The sequence below is a fragment of the Mercenaria mercenaria genome, unplaced genomic scaffold (assembly GCF_021730395.1).
Source record: "Mercenaria mercenaria strain notata unplaced genomic scaffold, MADL_Memer_1 contig_2851, whole genome shotgun sequence".
Classification (NCBI taxonomy): domain Eukaryota; kingdom Metazoa; phylum Mollusca; class Bivalvia; order Venerida; family Veneridae; genus Mercenaria; species Mercenaria mercenaria.
Genome location: NW_026460936.1, coordinates 49,624 through 67,096, shown reverse-complemented (window position 1 = coordinate 67,096; position 17,473 = coordinate 49,624). Strand labels below are relative to the sequence as shown.

At 33.8% G+C, this 17,473-nt stretch overlaps 1 protein-coding gene across 1 annotated transcript; it reads right to left on the bottom strand.

Annotated features, from left to right (window-relative positions):
• Positions 1-1,685: 1,685 nt before the first annotated feature.
• LOC123541902 (uncharacterized) lies at positions 1,686-15,832 on the bottom strand. The gene is made up of 6 exons (XM_053533546.1): positions 15,620-15,832; positions 12,738-12,868; positions 10,701-10,786; positions 9,631-9,774; positions 3,074-3,202; positions 1,686-2,664 (listed from the first exon to the last, which is right to left on the bottom strand). Exons 1-6 carry the CDS (start codon positions 15,767-15,769, stop codon positions 2,558-2,560), a joined length of 747 nt encoding a protein of 248 aa, XP_053389521.1. The 5' UTR covers positions 15,770-15,832; the 3' UTR covers positions 1,686-2,557.
• Between the last annotated feature and the right edge of the window lie 1,641 nt (positions 15,833-17,473).

Here is a 17,473-nt window from a genome sequence, read left to right as displayed (position 1 = left end):
TGGAGACAACACGTTAATCATACATACCCAATGCACATTTAATAAATTTTCGCCCGAACTGAACTCTGCCGCAAGACGTATTACCATTTCCGGCCCTGGCGTGTATAAACAAAGACCTACTATTGGCATTTTCTGTCCTTGTACCTTAATCAAGATAAATTTTAACATAAGGTTAATTAACATACACAGCATACGGAATGATATGATTATGAGAACAATGCAGATATTTTTGTCCTGGATTTATGATAATACATTTAGTAAATTTCACCAGAAATTCAGCTTTGTCTTATTTGTTGTGCAACAAAAATATATTTTAAATAACTACAATCTGTTTCACACTCTTTTAGGTTAAAACAGCTAAAATATTTCAATATCTATCAAAATAAAAATTCTATTGTAATCGAAAGATATACTCAGCTATGCGAAATTTGGTAAATAAAAAGCGCAGTGTATGAAGGAAATTAAATACTTCATTTCTAATAGGAAGCGAAGACCGCCCGCTTAGCTCAGTAGGTAGAGCGTTGGTCTACAAATCGTGGGGTCGTGAGTTCGATCATCGGGCGGGGCGTATGTTCTCCGTGACTATTTGATAAACGACATAGTGTCTGAAATTATTATCCCCACCCCCCTCTGGTTCATGTGAGGAAGTTGGCAGTTACTTGCGGAGAACAGGTTTGTACTAGTACAGAATCCAGGAACACTGGTTAGGTTAACTGCCCGCCGTTACATGACTGAAATACTGTTGAAAAACGGTATTATACCCAAAACAAACAAAATAGGAACATGTCTATTTGTATTAGAATAGAAAAAGTGGAAAACCACAGGTCGCCTAACATGACATAAACGAAAATGTTGCAGGCTTAGTTTGATTGAGCCTGTTCATGAACGGTAGTGATAATGCAAGCTACCGTCCACGCCCTTTAGCCCCGGTTTGAGCAAAACTCAACATTTACACATGATGTAAGTACCGGAATATAACTTAGAGACATGTATATAAATTGTGATATAACGTGTATATTGATTATAACACTTTTAACATACACATCCGGTATACATGTATAAGACCAGTATCAACAAGCAAAAGAATTCTCAATGGAATAAAAACAAATGTTTCTTCATTGCAGTCTACATATTAATATCTTTACAAGAACTGTCTGTCACTTGGATCTGAATACATAAGCGTAATGACAACATCCAACAGAGCAAAAAAAATGTAAATGTAAGGCATTTCTGCTCTTATTTAGCTTCATTTCGTCCCGTGGGTCCTGTAAAGGTTTAGTGTAGACACTAGCAGTCTTTAAGTGTCGTATGGTGACCTTTAAAGGTTTTCCCCTGCACTGGGACTTATAGTGTTGTTAATATTTCCTGGTCTTTTTTCATCATGCAGATCATTCAATTATATTATAATAAAACTACGTGTAAGGCGGTGCTAGGGGACCTGATGGGTGTTAAACATTTTACAAACTGTCATCATGGTCATGAAAAGTCTCAATCAGATGAAGTCAATTATTATTTTGGCGGCTTTGTTGCGTTCTACGCCTCAAATGGATCTGTTCACCATTTTATCGTTTTTTTGTTTTTTTTTTGAAAAAATACCACCTTTCGTTATCAAACAACAAACTTAGTACCTAAATGGGAGTATACGTTTGGATGTGTACTTCATTAGTTTATACAGAATGTAAGCAAGCAAGATGATAAACATACTGACAACAGACGTCATTAGGGAGGACAAGAAGACGCATGCCATATTCAAAAGACAAGACACGTCTCTATGAATTAAGGGCATGTTCGAAAAATGTGAATTGTCCGTATAGAACGTGATATTGTTTCACTAGTTTACAGTCATATACATAAGCTTGCAATAAATTTTGAGAACATAATGAACGAAAAGATTTACCCCGGGCCACATGTATGGAAACCTTGTTGATCAACGATTTTAAAGCAAATTAGATTATATAGTTCACAATGTCATTTATTTAATTGTTTATAGCTCTTTCTCACTTTGCTCAGCAGCATATAGCTGGAAAGGTTACTCTTATGCAACGTTTCGTTACAGTCTGTGCTTCTTTAACAAAAAGACAGCAAAATCTTTTAACTTTTGTTAAAACGTTGATGAATGAGGAACATGCACGTGATACAATATATAAATTCTGTTCGTAAAAATAAAGACACACCTTCCAAGATTATTCATGTCATATTATATGATTATCATCAGAAAAGGTATGTACCATCTGAACCTTGATTGCTAATATATTTACTGTAGATTTAGTTAATGTATACATTATTTTTGAGATTTTACGGACAAAAAGACATATACATGTTATTAAAGCTTTGCGCTTCATAGATAATGTTTGTTAATATTCACTAGGGTTTTGAATTCCCGTGTCGCTCTGATCTCGACAACAGGCGAAATTACACCCTTGTAATTTTTACACATTTTACAGTAATAAAATTACAAAGAAACTAAATTTTAGTTTGGCTCTTCTTACATTATTTGAAACTGTTTTGTTTTGTTCTTAGCAACAGAATTTACATCATATTACAAACAGGTAATGTTTTAAAACATGCATGTTATTATCAAAATGAGAAACAATGCCAAGAAATTAATCCCTCCTCGTGTTGCAGTGCTTGTTTCTTGTATGATCTTTCCATCAAATCCGCATTCTACAAATTGTAAAAAAGGACTAATAATATGACTTCATTTTTTGTACAAATTTTAACAAAAATGGTTATCCGTACATTTTTCAGCAAATACTTTAAAAGCGAAATGAAAATGTTGAACAACTGAAGCAGATTATGACAATTTAAAAAAAAGAATTTTATCTGCCCGTGACAACAAAATTTGTAAAATCAGCCGAAATCAAAATTTTTGGTCTGACAGAGTCATGTTAATGTTCTGTTTACGTATGTAAAATATATTCCTTACACGTAGCTTTTGATAATACATACAGATCAACTCAAATACATCGATGTCTCGTTTCATTTCTTATAACCAAGGGGCTTGATAACAACTTTAGAGTTGCTTTGATTAAATACAGAAAAAAATAAAGAAGTAAACAAAAGTTGCTGATACCTGGTCCTTTCCACGAAAACTTCATTTTCACATCCGAGATTTCCATATTGAAGTGGTTTTTAAGATCAGAAACTATTTGATGCCATGGTAGTCCCTGAAGGTCAAGTTCACTGTCGTTCTCGTCCGAATCTGTGGGTAAATAATGGTACAAACAGACAAAGGAAGATATATGCTCCGTTCATTGGGAGTTTAAACGAACCAAAGAAGTAATTTGTTTAAATGACTATTTTACCTGCCTTTTCACAAAATTGTAAATCGCTTTTCATATATTGGTAGTGTATTCTATTTATTGATTCAAAGAAAACAATCTAGTTTTACCAGATTTAACTTTAAACAAACAAAAACAAAAGAACTTAAGTCAATTTTGATCTATCAGTATTTAAAAATATTACCTATAGTTTGGATTTAAGTGTATATTATGCATTAAAAGATTTGATTTACAACTGCAAAAAAAATGTGGTCGTACTGAGTTACTTCTTTTCTTTCTCTAAAGACTGTACCACATTGGAAAATAAATGCAATACCACATTTCTATGTTAAACATGATTAACATTATTCATACGCATAGACAAACACCTTGCTGGTGGATTTGAAAACTGTACATCACCAAGTATGATTTGAAATTGTGCTCAGTTTCGAACCCAAAGATTTCGGAAGTTTCATAAAACTTTCAACAGTTTTGTACAAAAAGACTAAACGCAGCAAATAAAATCTTTTTACTTAGTATCAAATAACGGATGAAAGGTTTGAGACATAATGAACAAAATAAGACACCAATTTAGTCAAAAGGTCAATACGACAGTAAGCTCAAATGAGTTTTACTTGAATATTGGCTAGTTTTGACAAAATGGTGTTACATGCATCACCAAACTTTGACAATTGAAAAACGAATTTTTGCGTTCAACAATCTTTTTTTAAAACAAATGTTATGCGTTCAACAATCTTTTTTTAAAACAAATGTTATTTGAAAAGTTCAATTCAAAACCTATTTTGATTGACTTAAGTTGCATGTTAATTGGCGGTTCAGTCTAAGTTGCAGTTTGACCCCCAACTCCGTTTCCGCCAATCTTTGGGAATAGTTTATCTTTAACGCATAGAATAGACTCCTGAATCGTTTACAAAATGTAAATTTTAAATTAACCATTGTACAAATGACAAAATATTGAACATAGATCTACTACGTTACAAGTAACATAAATGACAATTTATGCTCGTTGCAATGATAAGGGCACACTCAATCTGTTTTAAGCATGCAGTTGTACCTATATATGTTCATAAATACTTCTAAGTTCACTGGATCCGAGTATGTTTTAACTGGAGAAAATCGTGCATTCACAAGGAAATTCACTGATCTCCTTTAATACATGGGCGGTTTTCTTACAACACCCCTCCCCACTTTTAGAAAGAGTTTGGTGTTAGATAAAGGCTCGTCTATAACTGTGAATATATTGAATCGCATGTAGGAATCATACTTACGCCCTTGCCAAATATCAATTTGTATCATAGCTCGGTGTTTTTTCTTAACAAATTTGGTGCAGGTAATTCGTATACACTGAGTACAGGGTGCGGTAACTAAAAGTGTGCAGGTATTTAATACCCGCACGCTAGTTACCACACTGTTGGGTAGGAAAGTATGCCAGCGTGTCCTGAACAGTAGACAGCGAAGTGTATTTTATTGATTTTCTGCTCCAGCATTGGTTTATTTTACCTGGGCTTTACACATTTGTAAAGCAATGATTTTAAGTACTCACTGAACTGCTGTATATGGCAATGTGGAACGCCCACAACTACCATATATGGATGGCTTTGATACAAAACAGAAAGAACATTAAAACTCTCGGGTAAACGATTTATACTCGGGGGCTACGCCCCCTTGTACAAATCGTTTACCCTCGGGTTTCAATGCTCTTTCTATTACATGTACGCTTTTATGTAATAGCTCACATAATTTGTATAATCTTGAAAGCATGTCAACATGTTCGTACTAAATATAACACGATTGTAAAATTGTGTTCCTATTTACCGAATCTTTAAGTGTATGCAAAATATGGCGAAGGTCATGTTTTAATAACAAAACATAAAGCTCATCGATTGGATATTTACAATATGCCGACATTTCCTATTCTTAGAATAACAGAATCGTTTGTTTTGTTTTTACTGTGTTTAACATAACACCAATACAATTATAGGTAATATGACAACTATTCAGCTTTGATAGTGGAGGAAGAGACTGCCTCTCCGCCATTATTACATCACGAGCAGGCTCCTGGGTACATCCACTAACCACCCTAAAGCCAGCTCGATGAATTCCTCATAGGATGCTCGACACCCAAATCAACCACAGCAATGCCTCCCGCCGAATCTTGACGGAGAACATGCATCACACCTGGGTATCAAACTATTACTCTATTATTTAAAGACGGCCAATTCAGATAAACAGACATTCTACCTACTGCGTGAAACTAGCGGGCTTGATTTCAACCTTCAAACAATACATGAGTCTTGCATTCATTCTTAATATTTAGTGTCTGTATGACGAAATGCTATTTTTTTACTACAAATGTCAAGTTTTGATAAAATGGCATATCACTGGCCACCATTATTCTTTTACATGTATAATAAACAAAATTACTGCATAAATTATGTGCACCACTTAATATCTATACTTTGCAGAGGTGCGTCTACTCAGCACACCATATAAACGACTGAATTCCCCCTCTTCCTCTTGCGAGTGATCAAAACAATAAACGGACAGCTAAAAGTTAAAAACAACATTTTAAAGTGACTGATTTGCTTTGAAGGTATATAACTTTACATTTTATTGGAAGCTAAACATGATTTGTTTCTGTATATAATGTGTTAGTCTGATGACAGGTAGAATTATAGCAAAAAACTCGATTGATCACTGATTTTGTCCAGAAATTGTACATTATCTTGCTTGAGGAATGACCTACATGTAAATTCCGCTGTTTCATGGATAAAGAAACAATACTAGTTTGGTAAAATGAAATAAAACCATTGATAAATTCTACAATTTGTTTATAACCGTAAATGAAAGAAGATACGGTGTTATTCCTGACTGTATGCACGCTTGCTTAATTACTGTACTTGCGAGTTTGGTAAAAAGACTGTATGCCTGTTTGTGAGTGACTTCTTTATGAAATATCGGCGTTTCCTATGCTCCTGTAGTATTTTTTCATATTTAGAACCCGCAAACAATGTTTGAAAGAGGATGGTATAAAGCAGCCACCATGCGGTCTGTCTGTTTGGTCCGTTTGTATATGTTTCCTGTCCTCATAGATTTGGTTGTCCAATTACTTCAATGCTATTGTACCTACCTCTCTCAAAGTTTACATACAAACATCGGCCATATGTAGTTAATGTCCATTTTATTATTTTCCTTTTTCTTTTTAAAGTGACACTTAAAGGTGAAACATGGTCTGTTTTTCGTGTCAGTACCATAACTTCTTTATGCATTAAGGGATTTTGAAATAACTTGGCACAAATGTTCACCATCATGAGACCGTAATGCGACGATGTGTCGCATACAAGACTATATTTTCTAGAATTTCAAACCATTGAAACCAGTATATAATCGCAACTGCAATTAATAAGGTGTGTAAATATGAACAGTAGATAGGGTGATTTTGAGTGAAACGGCGCCAGATCGAATCCACTAGTCCTATGTGAATCGCTTTCTTGACAGCGTCGCACAGTAAACAGCTCTATTTTAGTTTTGTCTTTGTATTTGCCATACACATAAACGTTAACATGAAACATGTCTTATTTTTACTGAAAATACATTCTGCGAATGAAATAAGTCGCCATTTTACAAGCAGAAGTGCCATTAGAGGAAAAAATGAAGGTTTATTACCTCACCTGAGCAAGAAGTGCTCAAGGTGAGCTTTTGTGATCACCCTGTGTCCGTCGTTGTCGTCCGTCGTCAACAATTTGACTGTTAACACTGAAAGGTCACACTTTTGGTCCAATCTTAATGAAACTTGGTCAGAATGTTACTCTCAATAGCATCTTGGACGAGTTTGATATTGGGTCATCTGGGCTCAAAAACTAGGTCACCAGGTCAGATCAAAGGAAAAGGTTGTTAACAGTCTAGAGATCACAATTTGGTCCAATCTCAATGTAACTTAGTCTGAATATTGCCCTCAATGAAATCTTGAATCAGTTCGACATTGGGTCATCTTGGTTTAAAAACTAGGTCACCAGGTCAAATCAAAGGAAAACCTAGGTAATACTCTAGATGCCACATTTATCACAATTTATTAATGATACTCTTTTAAAAATGTGTTTTGGTGATATTTAGGTCGAGTTCAAATCTGTGTCAGATGGGTCAAAAACTTGGTCACCAAGTCAATCAAAGGAAAAGCAAGTTAACACTCTAGAGGCCACATCTATGACCATATCGTAATAAAACTTAATATCGATCTTGATAATCTATAGGTGACTTTAAATCAGAGTAAAGTGGGGTCAAAAACTAGGTCACCAAATAAAATCAAAGGAAAAGCCTGTTAACTCTCTATCGGCCATAAATATGGCAATATCTCTAATGCCTACCCTAGACTACCCGCTGTGATTTGATAATAAGTTCTCATACATTTATACTTAACAAATAACATACAGCTTTCGATATAAATGTCGGAATTTGCCGATCATACTGAAACAAGACGAGGTACAACTCACGCCATTTTTAAAACAACGACCAAATCCGCAAGGACAGATTCCCGGCATGTGTGCGTTATCACTATCAAATATAAATTATTTATCACATGAGAAATAGCGGTAAAACTTGACAGGTAGTAAACACGACGGCTGTATTTGTAACGATAACATGTTTATTTATTATTGAGGAAGGGGGAATCGGGTAGTTAAACCATTAGGCCATTCAACTATTTTGTACTTCTTTTGAATCTTGTTGACTGATTTACCATGAAGTAAACTCTGAATTACTAATAAAGACTTAATCGACTTTTCCGATAATGTTTTCGTTATCCTTTTCTATTTATACGTCCATTCGCAGGATACTTGCGGGTGAAATAGTGTTTTTTTAATCAGACGATCATTTTGTTGCAGACGGACAGACAGACGGGGATCAACCAATAGTCCTCTCCTGTCTCATCTCATCGATATTTTGAAATCGTAAGGTAACATTTCTTTGTGTGATTTCCATAGGGAATCGACGGTTAATTTCTTGCAAGACATAGTAGAGACCCTGTGTATACATTCAGTTTCTAATTCGTATTTTATGATAGTATATGTGTGTAAAACCAACACTGAACACTTGTATGTATACGACGCCGAAACATTCAATTAATTATTTAATTAAGTAGGATATCGACTCACAGACACTCCCCCCATCCCCAATGGGTAAGTACAATCATCGCATGGGGGGAGGGGTCGACATTAAATGACATTATAAACATGACGACTGATCAAAAGAAACAATTTTGTATGCGTATTTTTTATTTTATTTACGCCTTTTAAGGACATAAATCGCCTATTGTACTCGCAAGATGGAATACAGTATCACTCGCAAATACGCATTCAGATCAAATATCAAAATTGGCAAGTCGGCATACAGTAAATGTTTTTTCACCGGCTAGATAAAAATTAATTTCATTCAAAAACGCAACAGAAACGAAACATTTTACTTACATATATTTATGGAGTATGCATACAGAAAACATGGATAATAGGATTACAAATCAATTTGGCGTGATATTCATCAGTTTCTTGACTTGGTCGAGTGAATTTTCATGCAATGAGTGTGATCAGTCAACATTTTTAAACATTACCTGTCAGTTTCATCTATTATATCACCATATACACATATTTATGTTAGACTTATCGTTTAACTTAAATACACATACAGTGTAAAGCCAAATAATGAATTTGAAGACGATTCTTTCCTTTTGCTTGTCTGTTTATTGTTTTGATCACTCGCAAGAGGAAGAGGGGAAATACAGTCGTTTATAGGGTGTGCTCAGGAGCCTGCTCGTGATGAAATAATGGCGGAGAGGAACATAATGTCTTCCTCCATCATCAAAGCTGAAAAGTCGATATATGACCAATATTTGAGTGAAAATAGGATGTATTACAACAATCATTTTTACATAAATCACCTACCCTTAGTTTGTCCTATTGACCAGTCTATAGTTCAATATTACATTTTCTGCCAGTAAGCTAACGTCAACATTTGAAGACTAAAATCTCCAATTATGTTCAAATTAATATCAAGTTTGAAAAACCGTTTCATTTATGAAAAAAAAAACTTTTGAAAATGTAAATAAATCCATTTTTTAGAACGAAAAAGGTCATTGAAACGTTTCGAAAAATGTACGCTGTTGTAATGTCTTTTCAAAGTCACATGTAACCATGTAATGGGGACTTATAAAAACAAGGATAAAATAACGTACCGTGGTATCGGGCTTGGCTAACAAAGAGATGTTAACTAGCAGGTAATTACTAACTGGGTATAACGACATACTTACGGACAGATGATAACGTACCAGAGTGTAGCTAACTAGGAGGCTATTACTCACCAGGGTATCGATCCTTCCTAACTAGAAGATCCAAGTAGCGGATTGTGCACTGGTTAGCGTCGTTGTATTCATAACAGGAATCGTACCAGAAGTACTGGTCAAGATTCTGACTGAAGAACTTTGCATCCATTAGTTTGCTTGTAACTGTTGAATAAAGATACACAATTTAAACGTTTCGTTAATTTTGCATATGCTGATACTTAGAAATCAGGCCTTCTTCATTACGGTACGTATTACTGACGACATTTTAAAATAATTTTCGTACACAATTTTACTTGTCCCTATATTTTGTATGACTGGATCTCTCGAAAACCTGTAAGTAGACAGCAAGAGCATTTTGCCATTTTCCACCTCGAGGGATTGATATTTAACTGAGTTATGAAACAGAAATACTGGATATGTATTGTCAAGATGGTCATTAAAAGACTACCAGTATTCGAAATGCTTCTTCGCGGTGTTATTAAGACACTTAACGTGTTTTATTTAATCGACTTGTATTGACAGGACAATTTTACTAGGTCTGTAATTTTTGTGGCAACAGTCGGAAATGTTTTAGTAATTACATTTTATCAGCATATCTACCAGTACCCTGGAAAATTATATACTTGAACAAGTAAACTAGATATTTTTGTCGGATTTCTTTTTCTGAATTTTATTATTTTTGTACATAAACATTTGTAAATAAAAATCCTATGTTGTTATCATGTATAACATATTTAGCATACAGTTATTTTCCTATATACATTACATGTAACTTACACAACATACCGTTATTCTCTTAATTAAAAAAAAAATATGTAACCTATATAACATACCGTTATTTTCCTGTATATATATATAATCTACATTATAAATCTTTACTATCCTATATATGTAACCTATGTAATACACCGTTATTCTCATATATATGTTATCTACATGCCATACCGCTATTTTCCAATATATGTAACCTACATAACACGCCGTTATTCTCCTATTTTCCATATAGTTATTCACCCATATATGTAACCTCCATAACATACAGTTTTTCATTTCGTCATTGTCCTATATATGTAAACTACATAACATACCATTACTCTCAGATGCTCTGCTGCAGTCATCCGACATCCTTTTTACTTTTTGCGCATAGTCTTCACAGTCCTTCAATTCATGATTACTGGAAAATAATTGAAACTGTATAAGAAAACTTTTATTTTTATTTACTCCTTCTGGCAAAATGGATGTAGATTTCAGTCTACTAACCTTTGTTATATACTTTGTTTTTGCATAGTCTTCACAATCCTTTAATTCATAATTACTGGAAAATAATTAAAACTAGTATATAAGAGAACTTTGTATTTTCATTTACTCCTTCAGGCAAATTAGTTGTAGATTTCAGGCTACTAACCGTTGTTATATACTTTTTCAAGTATAAGTATTCATAATATAAAATTCCAAGTAAAAAATGCAGAAATGCTCATCTTTAGTTTTTTTATGGCGCTTCTGCCTCATGGTTAATAGTCTGTTGTATCAATTTAACACAGAAGGACGGCCTGAATGTAGGTGGTAGATATATCAGTTTAGCAACAGAGGATAACATTTTGGATTTCAAGATTTTGGTGCATATATTGGTGATATATATGTTGATACAAATCGAAACATCTGTAAGATAGTATTTACAGTTTGTTGTCATATTCTGATAGTTAGCCTGTGTATGTGAAGCGGTACACATATAAAGATATATGCAGCAGGATTAATAAATGTTCATTCGTTCAATGATTAGTATGGAAGATAAGAGGAAACAAATAAAATATTCTAAGTAAACATAATGAAAATTGCATAAACAGATACTTTAAGTGTATTTAGGAAAGGGTTTTGTCTTACAATGCTAGTATGCACAATATATAAAGAAAATGGAGTGAATTTAATTTAATGAAAACTAATTCAAGTTTGCGTTGTTGTTTTTTTTTTGTTTTATTTTCACTTAGAGGATGTCATCTTTAAACGCTATTACGAGTTATCAAAATAAAGGCAAGGCTAACTATATGTTTAAGAAATAATAAATATGTTCCTATATTTTATCAGTTAATAAAATATGGGCAGGAGTTTGAAGGCGTAATAATTAAATCACGAGTGCGTAGCACGAGTGATTTAATTATTCGCATCCAAACGACTGCCCATGTTTTATTAATTGATAAAATTATTGGAAAATATTTATTATTTCGATTCTAACAACGCAAATAACTCGCATTTTACAGTACTACATTTTCAGCGTAATACGTCATTCGGGTCAAATGCTGTTACAATTTACCCCCTATGGTTAGAAAGTGTTGCATAGCCGATGGAACGTATAGATATTTGTTTCTTTTTTATCAGAATTTTGAGAAGTATTTATAAATTAGTAACCTAACAGCTCGCAAACTAATTATGAACAGAATCATCAAAGTAGGCGAGTTGACCCTGTGTTACGAGTGGCGAGCTTAACTTTTATATGACGTCACATTATTATGATGTCATACTTTATGTCATACATTTATGACGTCAACGCTGAATCATAATTAAGCTAATTGAATTCGCTCGTAGAGATCAGAACGTGTTTTACGGACCTACACATAAGTCAGTATGACTTTTTATTATATTTATGTTTTTGAAATGCTGTTTTCAACCGTTTGGCCCTGAAATAATTCGTATGTAATGGAACTGAAGTAGAATCTCTTATGTTACAATCTTAGGGGGTGAAATGTAACAGCCAACCATATTTTATCGTAGATTGTTGTATAGGCGATTTCGCTATATGTTTATATAGCAATTGCTGCGGATCGTGTTAGAATTGTAAATAAATACTATAAATCCAGTCATTGCGAGTTTGATCCCTAGGTGAGACGAACGTTTTTCGTGACGATTGGATACAAAATGTAAGGGAGAACGTATCTGAAGTTATGCTTATCCGTTTCTTTTTCATAGAGGTAAAATGTCATTTACTTCCTTGGAACAAATACTAAGTAGGTACTGTTAGAAGATTCAAATTCTGCGGAGAAAACAGAGTATAGTCCTCTAATACAAGCACACATACAAACAGAATTTAACGAGTTATTAAACTTAAGAACCGTGTCTAACCCTTCACTTACTAACACATCAGCTCCCTGTTAACATTCTGTTCTGAATCAGGAGCATTCCACCTGAAGTTACATTTTCCATACGTTTGTTTGGCGGCAAACTCGGAGTAATAGATCATGATCCAGTGTTTGGACTGCACTTTCTTTAATGATCAATATGGAAGATATGAAAAAATAAGATATAGTAAACAAGCATAATACAAACGGCTTTCATCTCCGACATTACATTAAAGATGACTAAATGTAGGGTATCTCATTTACACCAGAATAAACGGTCTATTAAGCAGTCTATTAAGGTATATGTTAAAATGAAATTCCAATAATAATTCAATCATTGCAACAAGGACTACCTTGCAGTTACGTTATCAAATATAGATGTGTATTGCTTACCTCCGGTCCTTATGTATAATGACAGGTTTTTCTCTAAAAACAACGAAAACAATGGAGGATTTTTCCTCGTTTTCTATACAATACTGACAAATTGAGAACCAGCTTTTATAATGTATGGAACAAAAAGTATCTATCTAAATTAAACTTGTTTTTTGTTTTGCATTATTGGCCGCAGGTATACCAGTTAATGCTATTCGCAGATATTGTTGAGCATAACCATACTAAATGGGCTTACTAGCTTAAATACAGAAAACTAAACTTGTTTTAATTTTTGTTTACTGTAACCCATTGAGAACCTCTTCGTAATCGGAGATTGAGTTTTTTGCACTGGCAAAAATAGCACATGGAGTTTTGCGATATCTAGATGATTTATTTTGCCTTAAGAATGTAATCGAAACAAAATCCGTGATGATATTATGTTTTAAAATTCACTTTTTCAATTTTTGAAGCACAAGAACCAGTTTGGCATGAATAAGCTGACGTTACTGTTGGCATCATTGAGATTTTGTTTCTAATAAAGTTATCTGACGAGCGAGTGTGTATAACAAAATGAAAGGTAAAAGAAGATCCGTTCGAAGCATAGCCTGCACGCAAACACAAATTGACAGACTCAGTTTGACTAAGTCTGTCCTTAAGAGGTTATAAAGTGCAACACCCCTAAACTTCCCCCGACCCCAACTATCCCCCTACCCCCCCCCCCCCCCCCCCCCCCCCACCCCTCCCGTAACATGCTTACGCGGAAGTTTTTTACCCATAAAAGTTGAATGAAATCCATGATTTGATTAACGTTTTGAAATTTCGATTACTTATAGTAATTTGACAAAACGCATGTGAGCTAGATATCAATATTAAACAATAAAGAGTACATTCCTGTGATCAGAACTGTCGTATAATCAAATATGAAACTGCAAACTTTGCGGACATTGTTTACAACAGAACTAACTCATTTTATTTACATGTTTTTTTTTACGGTAATTGAAAAGGCATTTCATTTAAAGTTAAGAGATTCGACTGATAAACGTGATATGACGGCATAAACTGCTATATAACATCATCGTATGCGCTTTTTTACGACAAAATTGTTAGATATATCACGAGATAAGTCGTGATTAACTGCCTTCTTTTACACGACCATGTCACCATTGTATATGCTCTTTCGCGAATGTTTTGTTAACTTTGTTTATTTGTTTTGGGTTTAACGCCGTTTTTCAACAGTATTTCAGTCATGTAACGGCGGGCAGTTAACCTAACTAGTGTTCCTGGATTCTGTACCAGTACAAACCTGTTCTCCGCAAGTAACTGCCAACCTCCCTGCATGATTTATCAGAGGTAGAGGACGAATGATTTCAGACAAAATATCTTTTATCAAATCGTGACGGAGAACATACGACGCCCCGCCTGGGGACCGAACTCGAGACCCCGCGATCCGTAGACAAACGCTCTCCCTACTGAGCTAAGCGGGTGGGTTGCGAATGTTTTGTAATGGAATATCTTGGCACATACACGATGCAACTATCTAGTTAAGAGCTGTCACATTTGGTGCAGTTGCCAATCACAATTACAGCTGGCACGGTTTGATTGAGTCTATTCATCAGCGGTACTAACATTTCTAAGCCTTGTTTTTTTTTTGTTTTTTTTTTTTGCAATGTCGTTTTTCTTTTTTGCCAGCGTATCTGAAAATTATGCAACATTTATGAACGGAGACGACTAAAAATAAACCTTCAGCTATGACCTAGACTACAATATTCAATTCGTTTATAACAAATGTGAAACAACACCAATGATTTTTATGGAAAGTATCGGTATTGCAAATCGGTCTACATATTATTTATAGGAAGGTATAAAGTTTAGATATACATACTTACGGAACAAAACTATTTCTCTATCATGGCGGCACAACTACGAAGATTTGCTCTTTTTATCTAATTTATGACCGAACGGAATCTGATATCGTAAGTTTCTTAACTCAGAACATTATACAGTTTGATTCTTTAAATATCTAATTATATGTATGATTTATACATTTTTTAAGAAAACCTTTAATTTTTGCGTGATATAATTATTGCATAAAAATATATTTCGTCATGACAGTCGAAATTCAAAAATGCCAAAGCACTATAAGAATTTAAACAATCCCGTGATGAAACCCGAAATTCATAATTAAGTTATTTTTCAATAAAATGTTCGGTTGCTTATATAAAAGGACTTTAAGTCTTGAAATAGAAGAGGGTTCTTGATGTTCTTTAAATTTTCAGAGAGGTAAAATAATTTTCCTTATGGGTGTTTTGTCACTGATACATGTGTTATAATGGGACGTCCCCATATTATATTCAAAGTTTAAACGTTCCAACTTTTTAAAGAAATGATCACGCTACAGACAAACATTGCAGTGTCCAATTTTGCTTGGTTCACATTCAATGATTATACACATATCGTAAACAAGTATTCAAATTTCAAATATTGCTTAACATAGTAATAATGTTATGCCTGTACATAAACTATACCTGTGTCAGCTCTTGAAGTGAAACCGTGGCATCGTTTTGGTTCGGGAAAAGTGGACAATCTGGTGAAGTGGCACATGTATTTTGGGTTCCAGCATATGATTCCTCAATCATTAAAGTACACAGGAACAACAATACACAAAGCTTCTGCATACTGATATAAGACACGACGCTGTAAATAGAGGTTTTAAAGGTATTTTAATTCGTGCGCATTCAAAAAGAAAGCAATTACAACTAGGAACAGCAGAAGCCCTTTACGGGATTTAATTATGATCATTTATCATGTTATTTTATAACTTGTGAAATGTTTTATTTCCATTTGTTTTATTTTATGGAACGTGGGGTGGGGGTGGTGTGTGCGTGTGTGTGTTGGGGGTGGGGGGATTCCAGTTTTGCTTTTGCTTATGTCTGTAATTCATTTTAATTTCTTTAATGATTATTGCAAATTAATTGCTTTCTTTACTTTAAAAATTGAAGAAAAATGAAAAGAAAATTGCAACTTATTCAGATATTTTTTGCAAATATAGTTTCATAAAATGTGCAGACACGTAAACAATTTTGTTATGTCTGATTTTATCTGGTATATTATATCAAGATTTTAAAATTACGTTTAGCTCTGTTGAAATATTTTCACTTTTGAGTTAATGGATAAATATCTCATTTTTCATTTCATTATAACATCCTCAGTCTCCCTTTCACTGAAAAACGGGGAAAGGTTAATGTGATTTATGAGGAACGTATTCTTTATAAAACTGTATAGTATACGACACTATCTATTTCACAAAACAGGAGGGATAAATAAGCTTATTTATAGACATTGCTGAATTAAGTATCTTTCCCAAAGAAAACAAGACATATAATTATAGTCTATCTTCGTCTGAAATTTATAATTACAATTAGATTATTATATTTTATGAAACCCGGCTTTATCTTTATATTATTATATGCTTCTGTGAGCCAAAAAAAGGAAATTCAATATTTTACCATTTATATACAGACCACATAGTGTGTAATTTTACACAGACACAGTATTACCATTGAAAGGCGTCAAAATTGAAATATAAAAGAGTTATTATAAAAGTAGCTTGATCTTTGATGCTGTATTCGGCTCCAGTGGATTTTGCAAGATCGGATCTCACGAGGCGTGCAAGCGCCGAGTGTCATCCATCCTTGCAAAATCTACGACAGCCGAATATAAAATCCCATTGTAATGACCCTTTTATCATATACCTCCACCTGTCTGTTTGTTGTTTTGTTATCAAACGGAATCTTAAATACTTTTCGATGTTAAAATTAAAGTGAGTGAACTTTCTGCTATTTATAGAACTGTGCCAGGTCATGCATATTAAATGATAGTAGTCCGGCAATATACAATAAAAAAGGTACAATGCGTGATTATTTCTTGCAGTTCATATTTGCTTGTTAAATACAAGCCTTATATTTGACAGACTTTGTATAGGTGTATAATAAAACTATTTATTGTCATGTCGTTATATAGCAAAAATAATCTGAAACGTGATATGTGAAATTAACACCGAAATAAGTATACAATCGGTAGTGGCCTAACAATAAACTGAATTATATCATTATTTCTATTAAAAACTTAAAAAAGCACACATTTTGTAGCTTAATATCTATATTACTCGTCAAAACAGATTCCTTTAACACGACTTTGTCATTATCAACAAAGAAGACAGGAAGGTTAGTCATGTGATGGAGACAGAAATTAAGATATTAGACGAAGAAAGAAATTATTACGTGAAGACAGAAATAAAGACAATACGAGAAGATAGTAATGTAAGGCGTTATTTGAAAATAGAAAGCAAAGCCTCACGGAAGATAGAAATGTAAAAAAGA